The following is an 18,789-nucleotide window of genomic DNA, read 5'->3' as shown; positions in this document are numbered from 1 at the left end:
AGCTATACATTTCATTCGCCATTCACAAATATGAAAAAAAGGAAAAATGATTGCATCACGTTGATCACTCTCTCCTATAGTGAATAAAGCCTTTATGATCCCACATCATCAATACACTGATTACACGTGCAGTGTAAAACAGACGATTGCCTTATTGGACCATGAATTGTGTTTAATGTCCGCATATTTACTATTGATGTCATGTTGTGGGGGTCGGGTGAAGATCCAGGTTCGGGTTTCTACGATCAGATCGGGATATTTGTTGTGTTTAATGTCCTCATATTTACTGTTGATGTCAGGTTGTGGGGGTCGGGTGAAGATCCAGGATCGGGTTTCTACGATCAGATCGGGATATTTGTTGTGTTTAATGTCCTCATATTTACTGTTGATGTCAGGTTGTGGGGGTCGGGTGAAGATCCAGGATCGGGTTTCTACGATCAGATCGGGATATTTGTTGTGTTTAATGTCTTCATATTTACTGTTGCTGTCTTATAAATGCTGCTTTTTTAGCAGTTTACCAAAAAAATAAAAAGAAGTCCAGCAGGAGGGAAGAGTGTGAACATGCTGGTAAAAAAACACCAACAAAAATGCACAATGACCACTATATTAGGCAAGGCAAGTTTATTTATATAGCACATTTCGTACACAATGGTAATTAAAAGTGCTTTACATAAAATAAAGTAAAATAATCATGAAGAAAATACAAATACAAGAAAATTACAGAAATAAAACAAGCAATTTTAAAACTTTTAAAATGATTAAAACATTTAAAAACAGTTAGAAAATTATATTAAAAAAATTAAATAAAAATAAAACAGTGAAAAAATAGTGCAATCAGTCCGGACATTGCACAGTGCTCATTCAATAAATGCACAGCTAGTATGTAATGATCGACAGTGTCAAACGCAGCACTGAGATCTAGCAATACCAGCACCGATATTTTGCCAGAGTCACAATTTAAGCGAATATCATTTATTATCTTAACCCTCTGGGGACAGATTGGGCGGTACCGCCCAAAATGGCATACTTTTACAAATGTGTAGTTATCTCAAAAACTATTAATGCTAGAGAGATGCAGTTTTTTTGCCGTCTTCCTCAGATTCCGCTGAAAACAGCGGTGTTCAGTTTATATATTAAACACTTCCCTTATTGCGCAATACCACTGCGTAAACAGGCCAATGAAAACGATTGTGTTAGGCAGATTCAACACGCAACAGCCAATGGAAAAATTGCCGCTGGGAGGAGTCTTTTTCTAACCCAATCAGAGGAAGGTTATGTCTTCTAGCCATTCAGAGGACTGTGTAGCTCTGCTGTAGCCTTGTAAAAGCTGGCTGGACTATAGTAAAAGACATGTAATCAATAAGCGTTCAGAGAATCAGCATCAGGGTGGAGAAAGCAGAAGGCGATCGGAGTGTTACAGAGAGCGATCGGAGTATTAGCGAGCACAAAGAGCTAAATTCGAGCGATCGGAGAATCCGCATCACGTGGAGAAAGCAGAAAACGATTGGAGTGTTAACGAGCACAAAGAGATAAATTCGAGAGAGATACAGCATTATTACAGAATTGTTTTATCAAGATGGCAAGCAGTAAAAGATTTACGGCAGAACAAGCTCTGGAACAATTACTGGAAAGGCCTGGAGAGGCCTTGCTTTGCTCACTGGCATGCCTAGGACTGTTTTTTAAAAAAGTTAATTATTTAATTGTTCTTTACACATTTGATTAAACAATAACACATTTCTGTCAAGCAAAGAGTTTGAAAAAATATATTTTCTTCGTTCAAAAACTGTTCTATATTGTGTGTTTTTCAGTAATAAATGACAAAAATCTAATTTTCGTTTTTGAAATTCTCTAGTTTATTGTAAAATTTTTCATTCATGCTTCCTTTATATAAACATATTGCATGCATGCTTATGGTAGCTTAGGGTCTTCTGAATCCATAGATACCAAACACAGGGTGTTTCATCTCATTTACATATGATTTATAAGCCCAAATATAAAAATAGAGAAAACAGACCAAAAAGGGCTTAGTTCCAAAAATAAAAAAAACGCCTAGGACTGTTTGTAAATAAAGTTAATTATTTAATTGTTCTTTACACATTTGATTGAACATTAACCCATTGCTGTCAAGCAAAGAGTTTGAAAAATATATTCTTGGGTCAAAAACTTTTAACTATTGTTGTGTGAGGTAGGATTTTCAGTAATAAATGACAAAAATTTAATTTTCGTCTTTGAAATTCTCTAGTTTATTGTACAATTATTCACTCATACTTCCTTTATAGACATATTGCTTATAGCATGCTTATGGTAGCTTAGGGTCTTCTGAATCCATTGATACCAAATACATGGTGGTCCATCCTCATTTCATATGCTTTATTAGCCGAAATGTAAAAATAGAGAAAACGGACCAAAAAGGGCTTAGTCCCCTAAGGGTTAATGCTGAGTGCTCATCTAGAGTGCTGTCTCTGTGCTGTGATGTGGTCAGAAACCAGATTGAAAATTGTCCAGGTATCCATTTGAGTTTAAGTATTTGTTCAGCTGATTAAAAACTACCTTTTCTATAATTTTGCCTATAAAAGGAAGATTAGATATTGGTCTAAAATTGCTCAAAATTGTGTTATCAAGATTGGTCTTTTTCAGGGGGGGCTTTACAACTGCAGTTTTTAGGGAGTTTGGAAATGTTCCAGAAAGAAGTGAGGCATTCACCACTTCTAAGAGATCTGCTTTTAAGCAGTCAAGCACACTTTTGAAAAAAGATGTGGGAAGTGTGTCAAGACAACAGGTTGATGATTTTAGTTGCTGCACTATGTCTTCCAGAATTTTACTATCAATTTTTTCAAAAATAGACATAGTATCTTTTTGATATTTTGGCCGAATCTGTCTGACCTCTGCATTACTTGAGGACGTGCTAATCGCCTTCCTGATAATTATGATCTTCTCAGAAAAGAAAGAAGCAAACTCATTGCATTTGCTGTCTGAGAGCATATCAGTGGGAAACTGACTTGGGGGGGTTTGTCAGTCTCTCAACAGTGGCAAAAAGAGTACGAGTGTTATTTAAGATACTATTTATAAGGTTTGAGAATAAGTTCTGTCTAGCTGTGGCTAGTTTCACAGTAAAAGCATGAAGGATGTCTTTATAGATGCTATAGTGAATTTCAAGTTTTGTCTTCCTCCACATCCGCTCTGCTTTTCTGCATTGTCTTTTCATAGTCTGAACTGCTATTGATCTTCTCCAAACTGATTTCTGTCTGTTTGTTTTCTTACTGACTATTATTGGTGCAATATCATCAATAACATTCTTAACTTTTGAGTTGAAGGAATCAAGGAGAATATCAACAGAGTCTGCAGAAATGCTTGGTGTTAAAGATATAGTCTCCATAAATAGTACATTTGTGTTCTCATTTATGCATCTCCTTCTGACAGAGACAGATCTAGATTCAGTGGTAGCAGAGATCAGTATATCAAAGAAAATACAGAAGTGATCAGATAGTGCTATGTCCTTAATAACAATGCATGAAATGTTTAGACCCCTGCTGGTGATTAAGTCTAGAGTGTGTCCACCTTTGTGTGTGGGTCCATGCACATGCTGAATCAGGTCAAAGGTGTTTAGAACCGTTATCATTTCTTTTGTAGTTTTGTTTTCTGCATTATCTATGTGAATATTAAAATCCCTGCATTAGCAAAACAGTCAAACTCTGAGGAAATCATTGATAACATTTCTGTGACCTCTTCAACAAAGGCTGGAGAGTATTTTGGAGGCCTGTAAATAATAAGAAACAGAATGCGTGGAGCACCTTTCAGCACAATCCCTAAATATTCAAAAGACAAGTACTGACCAAATGACACTTGCTTGCATTGATAGACATCTTTAAATAGAGCAGCTACACCCCCACCTCTCCTAACAGTCCTGCAAACACTCATTTGCCATCACACAATTAAATGTTTTCAACATTGGGACCAAAAAAACCTGCATTATTTTGTACCATTCTGCACCAAATCCATCTGCCCCTGGCATCTTCCCTCCCTTTAATTGCTAGTTGAATTTCTTCTTTAGATATTGTGGATAATAACTTTATTTTGTTCCTCTGTCACTGGTGGTAACTGGTGTTCAGACAAAAAGGTTTTAATGTCCTGGTTGTTGTCTACATGAGGTTCAGAAAATACAGTTTTTTCTCTATGTCCATGGTGTTCAAATCATCTATTTTTTTTTTTTACTTTTATCATATCCGATTTAATATTACCATTATGAGACCTAGATTGTTGGTTTTGCATATATAACAACTTATTCTCTAAATGCCAGAGTTTTCGCTGATCTACTTTTTTTCATATGAGAGGAAATACTAATTATTTTCCCCTTAATCACTGTCTTAAGTGCAACCCATATTATTCCCGGTGACACCTCGTCCTTATCGTTATATTCTAAGTACTCCTCTATTTCTTTCTGCAAACGATCGTTAAAATCTGGATAATTAAGAATGTTTATGTTCAACCTCCATAAGGTAAATAGATCTATTCTTCCTGTTCAAGATGATATTGGCGTAAACCGGGTTGTGGTCTGATATAGTACAGGGACCTATTTCAGATAAGAAGTAATTTTTAGAGGTAATTTTTAAACATGAGGATATAGTCTAACCTTGAGTAGACATTGTGTGCGCATGAAAAGTGGGTATATTCCCTATCAGTTGAATGGCAATCTCTCCACACATCAACTAATCCTAAAGTCCATAATCCATAAAGTGTACCATTCTTTTTCCAATATTTCTCACATTGCTTTTCCCAGTCGGAGAATCCTATTTAGCATTTAATGTGAGGTTAAGATCACCACTACATAGTAAAATTCCCTGACTCCTTGTTAATGTTAATTCTAAGATCTGTTTATAGAAGGACGAATTGCTTTCTGGGGCAATATACACGTTTGAGAGTAATATCATCAATCTTACCAGTTACCATTATATATTTACCCACCTTATCTTTATATTCTGATATATGTTCATAATTTAGATCGCCGTACACCAGGATCGCCACACCTCTTCGCCTCCCTAGCATGCTAGCACTATTTTCCCAGGTTTAATCACCCACTATGTGGCTCCTTCGAAGCTTCAGTTTTGGTGTATTTCGCTTACCCCCTAACTTTTCTAACTTAAAGCACATAATTGCGTTGTTTAAACAGGGTAAAGTTATAAATTTCACAGGCTTTTTTTAGGAGCCCATTCACAGTGCTCCCATCATGATGGCGATCAAACGGGAAGTCCTACATGAATTGTTAATCATATAATACCAAAAACATTGCAAGCATATATTAACACCCCAAAACAAACATTGACTTTGCCCAAACTGGTGCAGTGTGTAAATTTAACACAGTGTATATAAAAGAAATGGGTCATTCTAAGGTAATAAAACTTAAACATGCAATATCTGGTCTGCCCAAAGTTTATGTGTTTTATATGGGTACTGGTCTGAACTCTAGGCCAATATTTTTTTATATTCTTAGCGCAACCTGCTGGGAACAGGAAATTACTTCTTTTACACTAACTTAAACATGCAATGTCTGATCTGCCTGGAACTTTGCATGTTTGGTAAGAGTCCTGGCCTGAAGACATTTACATGCCGATATTCAGTTATAATCATAGCACCACCTGTTGGCAGCAGGAAATGTAGCACAAATATTTACCATTTTAAAGGGATATGGTCCAACGTTCACTGATCTCCTATGGCCACCGGGTGGTGGTGAGCCCGGGTTGAGGGCCTTTTCATCGCTGCTTGCAGCTTTAATCTGATTTATAATCGAGCCATCATCTAATCAGATTAAATATACATAACATAGACAATGGCTGCGCTGTGATTTTGGCTATGTTTGCATTTAAAATAGAGTTAGAAGCGACAGAATATCTATTTAACTGAAAGCGTTGCTTGTCTCGCCTCTCGATGAACAGATCAGATGCAGAGAGGTGTGTGTGCGCTGACAAAGCAAGATTGTGCACTCGTGCGGCAGTACCAATGAATCACAGAGACTCGTTTACTAGTCGCTTAAAAAACAAATTGTTAAATCTAGTGACAAAGTCACTAAGTTGGGAACACTCTTGACAAACCTACTTTTACATCCTACATTAATCTTTGCTATAAAATGTCATTAGATTCTGTATGAACTTGTGCTTTTAAAATTACAGGGGCTGTGAGAAAAAGTCAACACCGATACTTGTTACTTATTTCAATGTTTCTGTCTCACTCTTGTCCTAAGGTTATCATAGTTAGCTGGATTCGGTCCGTATCCAGACCAGATGGTGGACCTGCACCCCGAGACGACCACAACACAGCCCTGAATGTCAGTGAATACCATGACAAGTAAACATCACGACTGGACAGGAATAATACTGATTTCATTGTATTGCACAATGACAAAACTTGAACTGAATGGAGTCAGATTATGAAATCAGTTTTCTCTAGAGCTGCTTTATTGCCAAATCGACTTTGTTTCCTAATGTATTCATTTTTCAGCATTTTCACTGACATTGAATTTTATTAAATTAACATCAAGCCGACATAAGGTGTATAATGAAACTTGTGTGCTATAAAATTCCTTATAGCTGAATTCATTTGTAAAGCCATTGCTGCCAATCATTTGATTTTTAATCTTTATAATATACAGTGTTTATCTAAATGCAGAGTTGGGTATTCACCCATGTTGAAAGGTACGACGATGAAACAACGTTGTAGCATCAACTTTGATTCTACTGGCAAAATCGAATCAGCCTCCCTGTCAATCGATCACCAGTGAAAAAATGTTGAAATGCCGGCTGGGTAAGATCTTTCTTAGGTTTAGGAATTAAATTACCTTTCAGCAATGTAGTAGGTAAAGCCTCTTTTTCAATACTTTTAGTTAAAAAGGGAGTAAGTTCATCAGTAAATAATTTGTGCCGCTCAGCTGTAAATCCATCACACCCTGGGGATTTATTGTTTTTCAAACCCTTAATTCCTCTTTGTTCCTCAGGAGTGGAATTACTTTCACAAAAAAGATCTATCACTTTCAGATAATTAACTGAGTCTAGAAATGAGGACTCTGTCTGCTCTAAATACCACGAATTATAAAGATTGCATGTCCTGATATTGCTGAGTTAGATGTGTTTCTAGGTCAACATATTTTGTTGACCCTGGAACAACATTTTACTCAAAAAATGTAGTCTTGACCATATCCCTACACCTAAACCTAACCTTAACCATGAGTGATTCTTAAAATCAGAGGAAATGATAGATGAATGACACTGATGGACAAGCACCTAACAGTGATTGTAAGCATAAACCAGGCCCGGATTGGCTAATCGGGAGCACCGGGAAAATTCCTGGTGGGCCGGTATGTTTTTTTGGCTGCAAGGGCAGTTGTTGTCATGGCACTGGGTTGAAATATATATATATATATATATATATATATATATATATATATATATATATATATATATATATAAATATATATAAATATATATTATTATTATTATTTTACCGCAGCCCCACTCTTTTTATCTATTATTTTACCACCGTCCCACTATTTTTTATTTAATATTTTCTCGCAGAGTTCAGCCTGCAAGATAATGATGACATGATTATCTGTTGACTCCCTGGCCCCGCTCCCAACACGTCACCTTGCAAGTTGCTCAAAATAAAAAAAGTGAGATAAAGATGGATAACAGAAAGCGCAAATGCAGCGCTGAAAAGTCCAGAATAAATAAGAAGAAAGCTTTGGAAACTGATGCGGCCAAATGTTCTAAACTGAGCACATTCTTCCTCAAAAACAAACAAACTGAGACGACAAGTCCGGTAAGTAAGCTAACGTAAAGGTAGTTAGGAGCAGTTCAAGATGCTAGCGACATTGCAAAACAAAGTTGTTTGCAAACCACCACTCATGTATCAAACTTTTTCTTGTAGCTCTTCAGCAGCAGCCGCCTCTAGTCCAGTTTGCTGCTAACAGTGAAGAGCAAGGCCCAGTAACGTTACCAAGCTCCAGTCATGAGCCCAACACACCAGAATGGGCAGGTAGGATTGTCATTCAGAAGAACTAATAGTAATGAAGACCCCTGATCAATGAAAAATGCCCTGAGATAATTAATAATAGCTGATGATACATTAGCAATACATTAATGAAACTGAGATCATACTCTCGTTAGAAAGTGCAATACATTTTATTTTAATCTTTATTTTTTATTTTGTTTTATATATTTGTTTTTATTAGATTTTTTTTCCTTTATTTCAATGTTTGGATATTTAAGAATACTAAATCTCAAAGAAAAGAGATTCTTACACTATCCTGTTATTTACTGTTCTAATAAATCTTCACTGTGAAACAAAACTTAGGCTATTGTTTTTGCACTGAATTGGAAATGATGATTTTTAAAAAAAATACAATGAATTGTATGAAGACAAGGCTGTAGGGAATTATATTCTGAGGTTTTAATTACATTATTTTAATATAGTCAGTTGTGAACTAAAGTGGGCCGGTCTAAGGCATGAAACTCCAGGGCTGAAAAGGAGTCCCAATCCGGCCCTGGCGTAAACTTCACAAAATCTATAAACTTGTTCTTCAAATCTGATTGGTTAATCACAATGTTGTTCCAGGGTCAACAAAGATGTTGTCCCAGGAACATGTCTCACTTGGTAAAATCAGGTTCTGCATAAAGATTCATATCAAATTTGCACTGTGGTTTGCTATTCCCTTTGGATATTTAACAATTTTGCCATCAACACTAGTTGTTCAATTGTTTAGAGGGTAAACTTACACTTTTCAAGATTAAGAAAATATGACACACTTTTTTTCCCACATGACAATGATAAGATTTGTTTTATTTAAAAAAGGCCTGATCTGCACAAATAAATAAAAATGAATTAAAATGATAGACTTGTTTGATCAGCACTAGAGGAGAAAAACTAATTAGTCAAATATATAAATGAATATCACACAACGTTGCAGCATGTAAAGATCTATGGAAACACGTGACAATATGTAGTCAAAAAAATCGTCTCGCCAAGTAATTTTCCCTGTATTTCCCTCCTGTTGCCGCTTCTCACTCTCCAGTCCAGCGTGTGGCGCTAAAACACACGTGTGTTTCTCAAACACCATCAAGCCTCAGAGGAAGAAGATTCGTTTCACCGCGCTCTCTGTTGTTTTAATGTGGCGCTGGTTTACAAACTGTTAGAAATATAATTTCTGTAAACAGAAAAATACAGTTTTTGAATCAGGTCAGTAAATACTTGTTATATTCACATCATCATTAGTCGTGTCTAAGTGTTGAAGCAAAGACAAATATATCGGGAAGAATATCAGCTGAAGATGGTGTTTGTTAAAGAGGAGACTGAGGAGAACACGAGTGAAATAAAAAAAGAGGAACCAGAAACATGGAGAATAAAAGAAGAGGAATCAGAAACCTGGAAAATAAAAGAAGAGGAATCAGAAACCTTGATAATAAAAGAAGAGGAACCAGAAACCTGGAGAATAAAACACAAGGAACGAGGAGGTAACGTTAGGTTTTTATTCATATTTAATGACTGTTTGTGGTACATTAGTCTTATGAAGCATTAATCCTCTGGGTCTGAGGGGGTTTGGGGACCTGGAGAAGTTTTGACATGCCCTGGACATTTGTGCTCTTTCAGTATCTTTAAAACATATTAATGATTGAAGTTTGATTACACTCTAATCAGCAGAAACTGTGATACAATAATATGTGAGCAGCATGAATGTAGCCTTCATATGTTTTTGAGAAAATAACATGGTTAGTGAAAAACTACAACTTTTAAGTCATTAAATAAGAACATAAAACACACTTTTGTTCACAAGACGTTTGAGAGCTGGATGTCGTAGACTAGAGTTTTTTGCTTGGGCTGCTCGATCATGACCATATGTCCAAAAATTTCTAGAGTGATTTACTTGAAGATAGAGGTGTGTGTGTGTGTGTGTGTGTGTATTGTTGGTATAATTTGAAGATTGAATGTGAAATTATTGCAATATAAAAGTAGGGTAAACATACCTATTAAGCTCACCAAAATGTAGATTAAGACATTTTCAGAGCACAAGATATTAGTTTCAGTAGAAAAGGTTTAAAGGTCCCGTTCTTCATGATCCCATGTTTTAAACTTTAGTTAGTGCGTAATGTTGTTGTTAGAGTATATATCTGTAAAATTCTAAAGCTCAAAGTTCAATGCCAAGCGAAATATTTTATTTAACAAAATTCGTCTACAACAAAGGACCCGTTTGGACTACATCCCTCTAGTTCCTGCAATAATGACATAACTAGAACCGTTTTTTGACTAACCTCCACCCACATGAATACACTCCGACAGATAGGGGATGAGCTGTGTTTATGTTTGTCGCCATGTCGTCAAACGCTGTTATTTTCATCTCTGAGTCCAATCACCTTTGTTTGGGCTTCCCAGGGATGCTGTGCTTGGAGATTAATGGTTACAATATATGTTAAACTCGGTTCCTGAAAATTATAATCCACATGTAAAATGTGCAGCACATTTTGCTGAAGACAGCTTCCCTTGACCTCAATCAGTTTAATGCTGTATAATAATGTATTTTATTATTTAAGTTGGTGCGTTTAACAGTTTCTGTAACTTATTACACAAAGGGAACGTTGTTTAGCTTTGTTAACTAGATGTTAGGGCTGTGCAAAAAAAATCAAATGCGATTTTCATGCGCATCTCGTCAGTGATTATAAGTACCCAGCAGTTTTCAAAACAAATACTGCCCACTTGCTTCTCAAAACTAGTCCAATCGCATTTCCAGGAGGGCCGCGTGCGCTCAGCTGCTGTGGAATCACAACACAGGAACCGCTGGCACAATCAGAACTCGTTTCATATTTCTGAAGGAGGGACTTCATGGAACAAGGAAGACATCAGCCCATTTTTATGACAGTGAAAACAGCGGTATACAGATAGGTGAATTGTGAGAAAAATACTGTGTTTTTTACACACGAAACATGAACACATGTTATATTGCACACTGTAAACACAATCAAAGCTTCAAAAAAGCCAGAAAAACTGGACCTTTAAAGATTAATCTCTCACACAAAAATATTACATTTTATTTTAAATGACAAAAGCTATATATACAGTATTGTTCAAAATAATAGCAGTACAATGTGACTAACCAGAATAATCAAGGTTTTTCGTATATTTTTTTATTGCTACGTGGCAAACAAGTTACCAGTAGGTTCAGTAGATTCTCAGAAAACAAATGAGACCCAGCATTCATGATATGCACGATCTTAAGGCTGTGCAATGTGCAAATGGGTTGTTCAAGACATTGTTCAGAAGAACAGCGTACTTTGATTAAAAAGTTGATTAGAGAGGGGAAAACCTATAAAGAGGTGCAAAAAATGACAGGCTGTTCAGCTAAAATGATCTCCAATGCCTTAAAATGGAGAGCAAAACCAGAGAGGTGGAAGAAAACGGAAGACAACCATCAAAAGCGTGGCGTTTCTGCTGCTTGTCAGTTGCGTGACGGCTACCTCACGTTTTCTGTGTCTTTACACCAGAATCGTGCCTGACGTGGTGCTGGCGCGCTGCTGCTGTATAGGGCTGTGCAAAAAATCGAATGCGATTTTCATGCACATCTCATCAGTAAAGACGCTCCTGTAAGCCAGGTTAAAGAGATGGGTCTTTAATCTAGATTTAAATTACAAGAGTGTGTCTGCGTCCCGAACAATGTTAGGTTGGTTATTCCAGAGGTTAGGCACCAAATAAGAAAAGGATCTGCCGCCTGCAGTTGATTTTGACATTCTATGTTTTATCAAATTGCCTGAGTTTTGAGAATGCAGCGGACGTGAAAGATTATAATTTAACAAGAGCTCATTCAACTGAGGTGCTAAACCATTCAGTGCTTTATAAGTAATAAGCAATATTTTAAATAGGGCGGATTTTAAATCATGCGTGTTTCGTTAGTAAAGCCGGTTCTGTGATTAGCGATAAATTTCCATCACCTGCTTTCAAATGGAGCGGCACTTAATAGACATAGCCGTAGTTCACTGACAAGATCGTAATCGTATGCGATTCATCTGCGATTATGAACGTGATAATGCGTAGCTTGTCAGCGAACTACGACTCTCTAGTTTTGTTTTCCTCCAGCTGTGCTCCATTTTCCGGGCTGCTCTCTTTAGAGTGCGAGTATGCTCATTATACCATGGTGTCAGTTATACCATGGTTAACTTTAAAAGTACATTAAAATAGAAACAACACAAAAGTTATTCAACATAAAAAGCAATAGAAATGTAGTAACCAAGTCATTAAATCAGATAACTGTGCTTAAGGGCTGCGGGACACATGACAGGTAGTCTATTCATTCATACAACTTAATTCGTTCCTGCGACTTGTTAAATTGTGGCAATTGTCCATGTTTAGTTAATTTTGTTCCCTAAATAACCCATGATTTAACTGAAAAGAGGGAACAAATTAATAAATAGACCGAATTCTTAATTTCATGAAAACTTTCATTTCCCTTCCCATGTGTACCACACACAGTAAGAGATGTGATTAATAGTGAAAGATAATAAAAATAACCCTGCGATCTTAGAAAATTTAAGAAAAAAAAAGGCAAACCAGAACTAAGCCACATTAATGAAGGCTATCTTAAACGGCATCTAGAGACATGGTCATGATCTAAAATTTTCCTAACCCTGCGAAAAGGTTTTTTTTTTTTTTTTCAGCTGTTCTATCACCCTCGAGCCTTGCACACACGTATATTCTAGCAATTCAAACTTACATCGCAGCCTGTTCATTATCAAAATAAAATAGTCAACTAAACGTCAGTTTAAATAGACCGTAGTATACTGGTCCAGTCTGCTGGTTCAAGGACATTTTTGCTCATATGAAGAGGATCATCTTTTCTGTCTATGTGCAAATGTGTTAGTAGTTTACATTATAAATAATAGTTTAACATTCAAATACATTGCGAATATGGAAACATTAGGATTTGTGCCGAATGAGACATGAGCAGTAATCTCCAAATAAATCTTGTCAAACCTGCGCTCGCTCGTCGTCTGCACGCACACACATGATTTAATTCACTCTATGTCGGATTTTTAAAAACAAATAGGCTAGGCGTACCGGAACGCAAAAATTCTAAATTGGACATTTTCCAGAACAGAATCCAGCAGGATCAAATTGTGAGGAACTGTTTGTTTTGGTGCAGCAGCGCCGATGGATGCGGTTCACTTAATGCACAGCGCAGTCACGCCCGCCACAGTTACGTTTCCATTTTATTTTAAATGTCATAATGTTTTAATGCCATAATGGCAGTTGAAAACAATTGTTTTAAAATACAACAACGAGCATCACAAAACCAATTAAAGAGGCGTATTCAGCGGTCTCCGTGCGTGATAGAAAACAGTCAACAAAGTAAAATGATCTCAAACGTATGGCGCGCTCTCTTCATTTTGTGAAATTATCATAATCACATCTATTCATTTTATAATCCTGCTACTAGCATTTTATTCAGACTAAAACCCCATTAATTCAAGTGAGGAAGCGTTTTGTGTGTGTTTGTGGCTTTTGCATATCCTGTCATGGCTGCCTGCAATAGATGCATTTTGAAGCATTATGGTTAATGATTAATCGATTAATTGATCGTTAATTTAAACGACAATCGATTATGGAATTAATCGATATTGTACATCCCTAGTCAGACTGTTTTTCTTAACCTTCCTTAAGCATAAAGGATCAACTGTATTTAAAATGCTGGAAAAGAGAGAGTCCATAGTTTTTTTTTTGCGTCATCAAGTTGTTCTGAGGTTTTGGATATGCTGAGGATACATTCGTATATATCAGGAAGATTACTTACAAAGCAGTCTTTTGTGGTAGAAGCAGATGTATAGTAACAAAGTAGAACTACTTGACTACTGTACTTAAGTACTAAAAGGCGGTATCTGTACTTTACTAGAGTATTATTTTTTTCTCATACTTCCACTTTTACTTCAGTACATATTTTTGATGAGTTTAATACTTTTACTCCGATATTTTTTTTAATGTGCTGCATCGTTACTCGTTACAATTATAAAAATGTTACGAATCATTCCATTACAAACCCACATTACCACTGCCAGAACTGTAGATGGCAGGTTTGATGAAGCTGGCACATCATTGAGCGAATAAAGCGAATAAGAAGACTGCGCGTTCTGACTGAACTGCTGTGAAGAGAGAGATGAACACCGAGCCAAGCCAGATAATGACTCGTTCACGAGTCAAGATCTGGTTGCATTGGTTTTCGGATCACCAGTAGTTCTTTCTGACAGTTTGATTCAATAAACCGGTTGAAGAAAACAGTTATCCGGTTCTTTTGCGCTCGATGTATTGGCGTCAAGCCTTCGGTTTACCTGGGCTCATAACATTAGCACAGAATCAGTTCAGAATCAATCACCAAAAGAATCAGTTCTGTTCAGACGCTCTGTGTGTCGGTTTGCTTCACGCTGAATCACACATGCGCAGTATCATCAGCTCCTCGGTTCACGAATCGGACGCGTCCGACAGAAACGGTTCTTGACTCGTGAACGAGTCAGTCTGTTGTTCGTTATCTGGCTCGGCTCGGTGTTCATCTTCAGTTCTCTCTTCACAGCAGTTCAGTCAGTGTACTGTTTGAGTAAATGAATAACTCCGGGATTTAGTTTTTTTTTAATTCAGAGGGAGTGTCAGCCACATTAAATAAGTTAACAGCTTAAGTCATTTATGGATTAATGCGTATTGGAGACGCGAACCGTTTAAAACGATTCAGTTCGATTTGGTGAACTGTTTCAAAAAGATCTGGTTACATTGAATGATTCGTTCGCAAACCGGATATCGCAAACTGCTTTGTTTTGAACTGTCTTACAACAGACACGGAAAAGAAGACGATGCTGTATAATGTCATATTTTTTGCTATTTTTGGACCAAAATGTATTTTCGATGCTTCAAAAAATTCTAACTGACCCTCTGATGTCACATGGCCTACTTTGATGTTTTTCTTACCTTTCTGGACATGGACAGTATACCTTAGACACAACTTCAGTGGAGGGACTGAGAGCTCTCGGACTAAATCTGAAATATCTTAAACTGTGTTCCAAAAATAAACGGAGGTCTTACGGGTTTGAAACAACATGAGGGTAAGTTATTAATGACATAATTTTGCAAATTGGGCGAACTTTTTGTTTACATTAAGTTAGTAAAAGGAATTGTGATTGTCCTTTAGGTTAATCATTTGAAATAATAAAAACAATAAAACTTTTGACTACTTTCTTTAATAACTACATAACACAATACTTGTACTTTTACTTGCAGTACTTGAGTAGTACATTTTAAAATAGACTACTTGCAATACTTAAGTACAAAAAAGGTTGAATACTTTAGTACTTCTACTTAAGTGTGATGCTTAAAGAGCCCTTCAACTTCTACTCAAGTCACTTTTTTGATAGAGCACTTGTACTTTTACTCAAGTCTGGGTTTCTAGTACTTTATACATATCTGGGTAGAAGTGACGGTTCTACCATACTTGTAACAAGAAGTTGAATTTACAATTTTGGCTATATGAAGTTTGCAAAAAACTAAATAATGATTTGAGATATGATCACTTGGCTGCATAATTTCAACACTATCAACATCAATTCCATGTGACAGTATTAAATCTAGAGTATGATTTCGACAGTGAGTAGGTCCTGAAACGTGTTGTCTAACCTCAATAGAGTTCAGAATGTCTAAATGCGGATCCCAATGATCCCCCCTTTTTACATTATCAACATGGATATTAAAATCACCAACTATTAAAACTTTATCTGCAGCCAGAACTAACTCGGATGTAAAATCAGCAAACTCTTTAATAAAGTCTGTATGGTGCCCTGGTGGCCTGTATACAGTAGCCAGTACAAACATAACGGGATTTATCATTAACATTATTACAAGTTATACTTGAAGCCTGCCCTCTGAGAAATCCTGAAAACATTATAAATTGAAGCAACACGTCCCCCTTTACATTTTGGACATTTTTTTTTTTTTTTCGTACAAAAAGGTATACTCGTAGCTTCATAATATTTCAGTTGAACCACTGATGGCAGGTAAACTATACTGAAAATGTCTTTCAAACTTTTCTGGACCTTGATAGTGAAAGTTGTATAACAGTCAAAGGGACAGTCAGTGGTTTTCATCCAAAATATCTTTAAAATGTGTTCCGAAGCCGAGCAAAGCTTTTGTGGTAAAGTAATCCTTTAAGATGCATGCCTAAATCGTCAAATAGATGCAAAAATGTCAAAATTGTGTTTATTCATGTAAACCTTCATCAGATATGTTTTAAATAAAAGTAAACAGTTAAGAATAAAAATTAAATTTTAACATTAATTTTAAAGTGCAAATAAGTAATATTATTTTTGCTGTTTCTGTGCTTAATATTAATCAAACAATAGACAGTAGGGGTGTAACGGTACGCAAAAATCACAGTTCGGTGCGTACCTCCGTTTTAAAGTCACGGTTCGGTTCATTTTCGGTACAGTAAGGGAAATAAATGCAAACATTAAACTGCAGGTTGTTTATTACTATAAACTTTTTTTTTTAAATACTTTTTAATAATATATATATATATATATATATATATATATATATATATATATATATATATATATATATATATATATATATTTATATATATATATATATATATATATATATATATATATATTATTAAATACAAATGTGTGTATATATATATATATATATATATATATATATATATATGTATATATATATATATGTACATATATATATATGTACATTTTTACATTTTACTCAATGCAAAACCCTGAGTTTTGTGCATGAAAATAATAACCAGGTGGCAGAGTGCAAACTTATTCATAGTTTCTCACATAGTCCTTCTACATCATCACCACAAAGTGTGCATTATAAATTAAGTGATCAGTCTCTTAAGAGTATTTATTTATAAAGCCAAGAAAGAGTTAATCTCTCATGTATGAGAAGAGCGAATTGTCGTGAACCAGCCATTAAATGTGTGGGTCACCAACTCCTCGTTTTCTCTTTCATTTCATGGATTTAACGAGTTATCTGAGTCAAAGCGTTACAACTTCTTCAGCGACAGGCTCTAATCCTTTTTTGTGTGCGCGCGTGCTGTGTTTGTGTGTGTGAAATGCGGTGCTGAAGTGAAATAGCTGGGCAGTTTGATAGCTAAATTATAATAGGCCGCCAAATAAAAATAATAATAATTATTATTATTATTTAATACATTAATAGGAGAATGAGCCTAATATAGTCTTGGCTATCGACAGAGAAATCTGCTTATGTCGATATCTCTGACTCATCTATCGGCACAACCCTAGGACTTCTACATTATAACTATGAGAAATACAGGAAATACAGCTGGTCATATAATTAGAATATCATCAGAAAGTTGATTTCAATAGTTCTATTCAAAAAGTGAAACTTGTATATTATATTAATTCATTACACACAGTCTGATATATTTCAAATGTTTATTTCTTTTAATTTTGATTATTACAACTGACAACTAAGGAAAATCCCAAATTCAGTATCAGAAAATTTGAATATTGTGAAAAGGTTCAATATTGAAGACACCTGGTGGTGCACTCTAATCAGCTAATTAACTCATAACACGTGCAAAGTCTTTAAATGGTCTCTCAGTCTAGTTCTGTAGGCTACACAATGATGGAGAAGACTGCTGACTTGACAGTTGTCCAGACTGGACTGCTGCCGAGTGGTCCAAAGTTATGTTCTCTGATGAAAGTAAATTTTGCATTTCCTTTGGAAATCAGGCTCCCAGAGTCAGGAGGAAGAGAGTAGAGGCACACAATCCACGTTGCTTGAGGTCCAGTGTAGAGTTTCCACAGTCAGTCATGGTTTGGGGTGCCATGTCATCTGCTGGTGTTTGTCCACTGTGTTTTCTGAGATCCAAGGTCAACGCAGCCATATACCAGGAAAATTAAGAGCACTTCATGCTTCCTTCTGCTGACCAACTGTATGGAGATTTCATTTTCCAACAGGACTTGCCACCTGCACACAGTGCCAAAGCTACCAGTACCTGGTTTAAGGACCATGGTATCCCTGTTTTTAATAGGCCAGCAAACTCACCTGACCCTAACCCCGTAGAAAATCTATGGGATATTGTGAAGAGGAAGATGCTATATGCCAGACCCAAGAATGCAGAAGAGCTGAAGGCCACTATCAGAGCAACCTGGACTCTCATAACACCTGAGCAGTGCCACAGACTGATCGACTCCATGTCACTCCGCATTGCTGCAGTAATTCAGGCAAAAGGAGCCCCAACTAAGTATTGAGTGCTGTACATGCTCATACTTTTAATTTTCATACTTTTCAGATTTCTAAAAATCCTTTTTTTGTATTGGTCTTAAGTAATATTCCAATTTTCTAAGATACTGAAATAAGGATTTTCCTTAGTTGTCAGTTTCACTTTTTGAATGGAATTAGTGAAATAAATCAACTTTTTGATGATATTTTAATTATAACCAGTAAATTTATAATCCATTGTAAACGTGGATGCAGTGTGTTCATTGTGTTATAAATCATCAATAATCTTAAAAGCTATAGCTGCAAATAAGTAAATATTATAATATGTTGTATCATCTCATGAATATTCATGTTTTTTAAATAATGCATTATGCATTTATTATAATGGCTTAAGAATACTCTTATAATGGATTATAAATACGGTCTTCATAGAAAGTGTTACCATTACATTTATATAGTGCTTTTCTCGGTACTCAAAGCGCTTTACATGAAAGGGGGAATCTCCTCGTCCACCAC

At 36.0% G+C, this 18,789-nt stretch overlaps 2 protein-coding genes and 1 long non-coding RNA gene across 8 annotated transcripts in view; 1 reads left to right on the top strand and 2 right to left on the bottom strand.

The window, feature by feature from the left end:
• The window catches only part of LOC127956062 (gastrula zinc finger protein XlCGF7.1), a 148,087-nt gene that overhangs the window by 84,492 nt on the left and 44,806 nt on the right, over positions 1 to 18,789 (bottom strand). The window lies entirely within an intron of this gene.
• LOC127955947 (zinc finger protein OZF-like) overlaps positions 1 to 18,789 on the top strand; it is a 171,886-nt gene that overhangs the window by 147,345 nt on the left and 5,752 nt on the right. The window contains exon 1 of one of the 3 annotated variants that reach the window (XM_052553633.1): positions 9,077 to 9,497. The exons of the other annotated variants lie outside the window; for them this stretch is intronic. Coding sequence (XP_052409593.1) covers positions 9,314 to 9,497 — 184 coding nt within the window. The 5' untranslated portion in view covers positions 9,077 to 9,313. Of the gene's footprint in view, positions 1 to 9,076; positions 9,498 to 18,789 lie in introns of those variants that run through there. 3 annotated transcript variants of the gene reach the window in all.
• LOC127956120 (uncharacterized) overlaps positions 1 to 18,789 on the bottom strand; it is a 46,014-nt gene that overhangs the window by 23,272 nt on the left and 3,953 nt on the right. The window lies entirely within an intron of this gene.

Source organism: Carassius gibelio, chromosome B4 (assembly GCF_023724105.1).
Source record: "Carassius gibelio isolate Cgi1373 ecotype wild population from Czech Republic chromosome B4, carGib1.2-hapl.c, whole genome shotgun sequence".
NCBI lineage: Eukaryota > Metazoa > Chordata > Actinopteri > Cypriniformes > Cyprinidae > Carassius > Carassius gibelio.
Note: the sequence above shows the minus strand (reverse complement) of the source record. Positions and strands in the feature narration are given on the sequence as shown.